The 8338-nt window shown below is 39.3% G+C and overlaps 1 protein-coding gene across 1 annotated transcript in view; it reads left to right on the top strand.

Annotated features, from left to right (window-relative positions):
• The first annotated feature begins 244 nt into the window (after positions 1-244).
• LRP12 (LDL receptor related protein 12) overlaps positions 245-8338 on the top strand; it is a 33309-nt gene continuing 25215 nt past the window's right edge. The window contains exon 1 of the mRNA XM_063131037.1: positions 245-334. Coding sequence (XP_062987107.1) covers positions 256-334 — 79 coding nt within the window. The 5' untranslated portion in view covers positions 245-255. The remainder of the gene's footprint in view (positions 335-8338) is intronic.

Below are 8338 nucleotides of genomic sequence, written 5' to 3'. Positions count from 1 at the left end.
CCCTCCTGCCCGCCGGAGGAGGAGAGCGCTGCCCGAGACAGGAGAGGAGGCCGAAGCCGGCGGCAGCAGCGGCAGCTCATGGCTCCCCGAGCAGCGGGTGGCTGAGGAGAAAGAGCGCGCGGGTGGCGGCGGCGGCGGCGGCTGAGTCTTCCCCGGTGAGGCGACGCCTAGGCCCTCTCGCAGCGGGAGCGCTTGCTGTGCGGCTCGGCGGCAGCTCCGGCTCTTCCTTCTCCCTCCTCCCCCCGTGGCGGTGTTATGGCCTCTTGCTGGAGCACAAAAGGGTCCCTTGCTTGGAGGTCAGCGCAGTTCTTGCTCCTCGTCGTCTCCTGTTGTGGTAAGTAGCGCTCTTCGTGAGAGGGCTGCCGGGCTGCCCCTTCCCCCGACGCCACCAGCTCAATTCCCCCTCTTCTCTCTCTCTTTGTCCCCAAGCCCTCAGCTTGCCATATAATGTGGTAGGGGGCGGGGAGAGACAAAGCCGCCTTCATCATTCCCCTTCTTGGAAAAGCTTAGTTTATTCTCTCTTCCCCCCCCCACCCCCGGGCCGTTCTTGGCTTGCTTTTTCTGTAAGGGGCGGGAGGGAACTCCCAAAACATGCTGCTCATTACATTCTTCCTGCATTTATATTAGTACGCCTTACCATTTGAAATATGCAGGTCTCAGACTTCTTCGCCGAGGTTTTGTTTAAAAATGAGGGCTGGGACCTTGGCCCAGCTGTCTGCCTCTCTTTGTTTTGTGTGTGCCCCCCCTCTCTCCCACGCACACACAACGTGCCTGCAAATTCGGGGGCATGGGAAATAATTGAAGTTCACGGTGGAAATGTTTTTTGCTGTATCGAATCAAAGCCCACTAGTTTAAAAGACATAAGGCCCGGCTCTATTAGGGTATCTTCCCCACCGCTGCTAATCCCGTGTAACTCATTTCCACCCGCTCACCCATCCACGCGTTTTAACGGGAGGCTACTAAGATGTAAACATTAAACTGTTAAAGCTAAGATAATGGAATGAGATTTCGTAACATACCTCTAAAACTTCCAAAGGTCTTGATGTATCCACATAGGCCTGTGGTCTTTGGCCTTTCATTTTATTTTTCCACAGGTAGCAGATACACTTGGTGTCATATCCAAAACAGGCGATTTCATAGAACTTCTTTTCTATGAAAATTGCCCCAGATTTTGAAGTTATGCTAGCTTCTGGATCCAAAAAGGTGTTTACCCTCTTTTTAACCCATAGCTTGTCCTAGAGTGCATACAAATCATGATCTTACATTACCAAGTCTCAGTGCATACTTTATTTTAAATCGATTACATGCATTTGACCATAGAAGATGTATTAATATGTCTGCTTCATGGAGTTCTGCAACTACGGGGTCTTTATGGGAAGACCAGAAAGCAGTACCAGAATGTTGTGTATACATGGAGGGCACTCCACTGTAATATGGAACAATGCACTAGGAAAAGCATGATAATACTAATGAGGCTGTCCACAAGGCACAGGCAGTTCATGCAACTTGATATAATGATTTGTAAGAATCACTGTGGTCCAACAGGTAAAGCAAAAGCATTGAGTCCTGGGTTTAAATTCTTTTGAGCAGTTGATCAGGAACACAGGAAGGGTATCAAGATGCTTATTCATTGTTTTTCCAATTGTGCACCTTCTCTCCGGCCTGTTTTCACACAGATCAAGGGATTGCATGACTGAATAATATAGATCCTGAGCTTATTTGAAAACTGTTCATTCTGCTTGCTGTCCACACGCATATGATAATATACAACTAAAACCCAGTTTCTGATTTGCCTGAACAAAAGTGTATACTTACTGGTTACTATAACAATGAACACACTGGTTTGCCTTTATACTACTAGGAGTGTAATTTTAAACTTGTTGTCATGCATCTGACATGCCTTTTGTGCTACATAATTATATCTGCTTACCGTGATGATAATTGTGAAATTAATAGATTTGTGTTTTCTCTCCATATATGCAAGGACACTAAGCAAAATCACTTGCTTGAAGCAGATCCACAAGTCAGTGCAGAGTTAGGTGTGCTGGATTGCAATTAAGTGTCTAGAACTTTCAGGGGGAAAGTTGCTAATTACTGGACAGAAAGTAGTGTTTCTCCATGAGTTCATGCTGCTTGGATGATTGTTATAAATAGTCATAATTTATATGACTATAAAAGTAATATGTGACTTATACTATAGCATTTGGAGTTGGAACTTCTTTTTCACGCATTTGATCCAGGATCATAAACTGACTTTTAAGTGATGTGTAACATTTAATGTGAATGCTAAATTCAAATTTTATTTTAAACCAGATTGTTGTTGTTTTTAAAATATAGCTAGAGATGTAAAATTTCTGAAAACTTAGAAACTGGGAAAGAAACAGTTGTGGCAGAGGAAGAAACAGAGATTTTGGAGGGGAAAGCTGTTATGAAATCTAAATGAATCTTAAAAGTGTCATTCATAACTTAAATGCCATTTAAGCCATCTTGTAAAAACACTCCCAATAGCTTACCTAAAAAAATCCTATGTATATTTACCCAGATGTAAGAGCTAGTCTATTTAGTGGGGCTTACTCCCAAGGATTGAAGCCTCAAAACTAGTATAAGGGTGCAATCCTATACATGTTTAGACAGAAAAAGGTCCTATACCTCCCAGCATTCCCCAGCCAGCCATGCTGGGAGTTGTAGGACTTTTTCTGTCTAAACATGCATAGCATTGAACCCTAAATGCCCTAGATGTGTACAAAGTTATGAATGTATTGAATACTTGAAAGAAATATAAATGGCAGCATCCTATGCTACCTAAGCACATGTATCTTAGTTATTTCTTAGTTACAGCCTAATTTATATTTGCATTGTAATTTTAGTATTTTAAACTGCTTGGTTATGTTGTACATGACAGGTGGCATAAACATATTGTTAAATAAATGAATAAATAAATACAATTTCCATCTGGGATGTAGGGAAAAAATATAAGCAGAAAGCCTCATACAGTCATGATATTAAGGACTATTAGCATATTTGAATATGCAGTCACACTTTATAACAACATTGTAAATATTGAATGCTGTAGTATACAAAGGGAGCATTCTCTAATACTTTAGATTGATTTACATAAAAATCTTCATACTACACATTTTGAGTGAGTAAAACTGTGTTTTAAAAAGTATTTCACTCATTCTAAAAGAGAGAAAATACATAGGGTTTTTCAGTGTTCCCCCAAATGCAAATTTTTCATAAGGGGAAAAGGTCCTCAGAACAAAATGGAGGTGGAGAGATCCTGTTTGTTTGTTTGTTTTCCCTGGTCTTCATATCACTAAAAATAAAGCTGCTGCTGCATCTCCTCCCCCTCCTCCTCCTCCTTTTTCTTCTTCAAACATCCATTTTTAACCAACCCAGGAACATTTCCATGAACCCTAGTTTACCAGATCTGTGAGAAGGAGGAGTGCATTGCATCATTGCTGGCTATTCTTGTTCAGATGTTCAGCAGTTTGGGGAAATGGGAATGTGGGATCTTTTCTCACATGCCTTTTGTGGAGGTAGTAACTTATATTATATAGCCAGCATATTATTCATACTAGAGATTTAAATTTGTTTAATAACTCTTCTGAGGGAACAGTGGTAATTACAGTTCTCTGAGCTGGGAGACACCAGGGCCTCATCTACACCAAGCAGAATATAGCACTATGAAAGTGGTATGAAAGCAGTATATAAAAGGCAGGTTCCACACCAGGCAGGATATAGTGGTATGAAAGCAGTATATGGTATGTGTCAATGGGCCCCAACACTTGTCAGTGCTGTAAAGCAGTAGTATGTCTTCTGCCTTATATATACCGCTTTCATAGTGCGATATCCAGCTTGGTGTAGATGAGGCCTAAGGATGCCGTAACTATTGTGACCAATGGCACAATAGTTTACTGACCACTGGCTTACTGTGATGTCTAAGCACAGCCATTGTGTTTTAAGGGTCAGAATCCAACGTTGCCCCCATACTAAAGGAACCCACCTCTAGCGCAATTCGAAGCTAGCAGATCCTGTAGTAATCAAAACAAGCCGAAACATTCATTTCTGGAATGGGGAAGGTCTGTGGAGCTTACAGAAAAGAACTCAGCTGGTACGTCAATGGGTACTTCCACTCATTTCCAGGTTGCTGTTGGAAGCGTTAGTTCCTGTTGTGCTCGTTGTGGGGTTCCGCTAGCACATCAGAATCAGTGGGGATGCAGCAGCAGTTTTGTATATTATTTATTTTTGTATTATGGTACGTTTGATAACTTTACTCGCTATTCCTCATTCTCAGTCAATACTCTTTCATCTCTTTTTTTAATGTTGATTCAAATGTATCTTAATAGAATCATTTTATAAAATTTGGTGTGTAAAATCTTTGCTTGAAGGTTTGCTTCTATTGAAAAGTTTGCTAGATACTTTTTGGATAAGAAAGATAAACCTGGAGCATTCATAGATAAGGTCTATAAACCTTGTTTGCCTTTGTGACATATCCATTTGCCACCTACACATTGGTTAGGATTGCTAGACTATTCATATGTTGCTGATTCTTGGATTTCATTTCATACAAGGTTACAGCAACAATTGTGTAGTTATTAAAATTCCACTCCCTCTGGAAGCCTTTTCTAGCCTGATATAAGGAAGATTTTTTTGGATCCCTTCTGTTCTTGGCTTCTTAGCTTCTGCAATACAGCCCCTGCTTAAGCACATTATGATCACAATTTTCAATGTATTGTATGAAAGTAAATATTAACTTCAATGGAACTTACTTCCAAGTGATACCTTTAGAATCTGACCAAACCTTTAGAAACTGACCAAACTTTACCCTAAGTTCTAAACTTTCTAAATACATAAATTCTATAAATTTATTAACTGTTTCCCCTGCTCCGCCATTGCAGCAGATAACTAATATCAAATTACTTATCCACTATTCTAATGAAACCCAGTCAATGTTGCTTGTAGTTTTAAAAGGTTAGCTCTGAGTCACTACCCTCAAAATCTTTTGTCCCCAGTATTACAAGTGACATATGTCACTGGTCAAGTAGGAAGCTGGAGAAAAGCTCAGCTGCTGCTGCACCATAACAACTTTAATGATGTCATGTAGCATGGCAGGAGTTGCATCAAAAGCCTGCTACAGCTTTTGATGTTGCCCTGCCTTACCACTTTCAGTGCTTGTCACCCTGATGCTAAATAAAGGAACAGCATGACTGCACAATTTGTGAAGAGATATATGGTATGTTCTTAGCATTACCTTTTAGTGTTCCCTGTTCTTTCCCTTTCACTGCGCTTCTTGCAGATAATATGTTGTATGCCTAGGAGGCTAGTTGCTTATGGCCACCATTAGGATTGCAAAGGCTGTGGGCCCAGTCCTAAGCATGGTTACTTGAAAATTAGGCTCATAAATTTCAGTGTATTTGTAATTAAAGCTTTCCATATTAGTACAAATTGGTGTTAAAGTGAGCATGCTTATCTGTTATAAACTGTAGGTCATGAAGGTAGCAAAGGTTTTGTAATCTTAGGGGCCAGGAATACACGAGAAGGGGCATCTAGCACATTATGATTTTACCTATGCTCCTCACATTGTAACAGCTCTTACATTATTCTTTGTATTTTTCCCCTCATCTCCCTGCTATGAATGGACTGTGCCCCTTTGCAAGTGGATGAGACCTCCCCCTCTAAAGTCTATTGAAAAAAAATCTTCTGAACAGTCCTTAATTCAAAGAATGGAATAGCTTGATCTTAAATAGTTTCAGCGAGGGAATAAAAGATAGAACATTTGGATTTCGGGGGTTTTTTCGATCTTACATTTAGTAATGATTTTCTTTTCATACTTTTTCATGTTCTGCAAGGTTTATTTCCTGTGCAAGACTAAGTTGCTTCACTGCAGAACAAGCCAAAAATAATGAGAAAGTAAGACGTTGCGTACACAGGACAGAGAGGTGAGGACTGAAATGCAGGAAGTATGAAACTAGGGTAGCTCAGGAAAGGCTTTGGTGAAATGAACTTTTAAGGAGGGATTTCAAGAAGCTGGCTTAATGTATAGAGACTGGAAAGCAGTTTCATAGAAAAAGAAGCTAGTAAAGGGTATTGCTTCCTATTAGATTAACATGCGCAAAGAAGAGAATGTAAGAAGTAGAATTGGTGACAATAGGAAGCTGATTCCATATACTAGGCTTTTAAAGACAACTTTACTGATGCCAGTTCCAATACCTAACACAGGCATAAAGAGGCTTCTGTACATGTGGTATGAATTTGCCCTATAATTCTGTTTATTCTGCTTCCCCTGATTCTGTTTCTAAGGCTGAAGAACCCCTTCCAGTGTACCGTCCTTTCAGACTGAAATCCATTACCACCCACTCACCTTCGAGGGAGCCCCAGCTATTCCTTGTTAGAGAGAACAAGCTGTGATTAGTGTCAAAGACTTGGACAAAAATAGACCTAAACTAAAAGCAGAGAAATTTCAATTTTTATGTGGTCTGATTTGCTATTCAATAAAAACTTCTAGTTCATTGAGCTTACTTTTGCATATACACCTACAAAGCTGTTTTTCAACATGCACCTATTCAGCCTGAAAGCTGTTTGTCTACAGACAGCATCTGGTTATACATTCCAAGCAGGAGAATAACTTCTCAGGGAAAGGATGTTTAATTTGTAAAAAAAACCAAAAACCTAAGCATAATGAGCTGGTTAAATTCATATTCCAGATCAGATAATTACAAACTTTGACATCATTAATTTACACTTTTCTCTAGACAGCAGCTATTTTGCCTATTTTTCCTCCCTTCCACCTTCAGGCAAAAGCAGTTACTGTAGTAAAATGAAAAAAAACCTATGCTGTGATTTTATTATTCTTCTGGTAAGGGGAAGTTGAGGTTTCTTTGATGGTAAAAGGAGAGAAAGAGCTCCCAGATTGATAAGAGCATGAGGCAAAATGCTGTCTGGCAGAGGACTTTTCAGTAGCGGGCATCCCTGTAGTAGCTGTCAGTCTTGGAGCCCAGTGTAGATACACTGAGGTTTCACTACAAGTGGTGCCTCATTAAGAGTCTAATGTGTGATTTGGTTTAAAGAGATCTGACAGGAAAGATTAAAAGCCCTAAACATAAGAGCTAGAACTTAAATTTTGATGGAAGTCAGAAAGCTAAATTCAAAGACTTAATGAGAGGGGTGTTGTGAGTATAGCAATAGAAAAGAGTAGATGATAGAAGCATTCTATATGGAACTGAATGAAATGTGGCAAGAATAAAAATACAGTAAGTCTTTAAAGAATGGCATAAGGATACATGATGGTACATTGCCAAAATGAAGAGGCTTTCTGCCTCAGCAGTGGTTTCGTAGGAATTCTGGAATTCCCATGTAAAACTACTTTGAACTTCTCAAAGGTGGAGCAGAATAGAAAGTCTGGGATCCGTCCTTCTCCTAGGAAACATTTTTTCTTCCCTACTTGGGCAAAAGGCAGGATACTACTACTACTACTACTACTACTAATAATAATAATAATAATAATAATAATAATAGTGTCCATCTAACATGTGTCAGAGTCCGCTTTCTATCTCTGATATCTGGACACACAAATCAGCCAGCATGTATTTGATTCCATTGAGCCACTTCCTTTAAATTGTACATGCCCATTGCATACAATTAGTATATTATACAGTACAATATGTTGGAAGTAACAGATGCATAGATGCAATTCAACATATTGAGCAAACATATTTTAAGTGATTATGCTTCTGTATATAGTGAGTTTAGCAGCTGTAGAATTTTTTCAATATTATGGCACATGGCTGAGTTCTAACCATCATAATCTTAAATTGAAATAATAAAGGTTTGAGAGAATATTGAAGACTCTAACAGTGCAATCCAGTACATGTTTACCCAGACATAAGTCCCATGAAGTTCAGAGGGGCTTACTTCCAGATAAGTGGGTACAGAATTACAGCCTACTGTATGTTTTATGTATCTAGTTCATGGTTTATTTTGTAACTTGTAAGATAATGAACTCCTTAAAAAGAATCTCAGTTGTTGCACATTAATTTTGATTTTATTATTAACAAAATAAATAGTTGGCAAAATGTAAAACCAAAGGGTAATGTGAGTGTTTCTTTTGGCATGCTTTCGGTTAACTTAATAGCTTAGTTGCTGAGATTCAAGATTTTAAGATTTTTTAATCATAATTTTTTAAAGTTGCCATCCTATATAAACTTGATTTTCCACTCTCAGCTTGCTCTGAGGTGTCTTGAAGGAACATACTCAAAGGGATTCATGGATCCTTTTTGTGTGAGCAGTGATTAAACCAGCAAGCCATGATTAAACCAGGAAGTCTCTCACTATAATT

The sequence above is a fragment of the Elgaria multicarinata genome, chromosome 7 (assembly GCF_023053635.1).
Source record: "Elgaria multicarinata webbii isolate HBS135686 ecotype San Diego chromosome 7, rElgMul1.1.pri, whole genome shotgun sequence".
NCBI classification, from domain to species: domain Eukaryota; kingdom Metazoa; phylum Chordata; class Lepidosauria; order Squamata; family Anguidae; genus Elgaria; species Elgaria multicarinata.
Note: the sequence above shows the minus strand (reverse complement) of the source record. Positions and strands in the feature narration are given on the sequence as shown.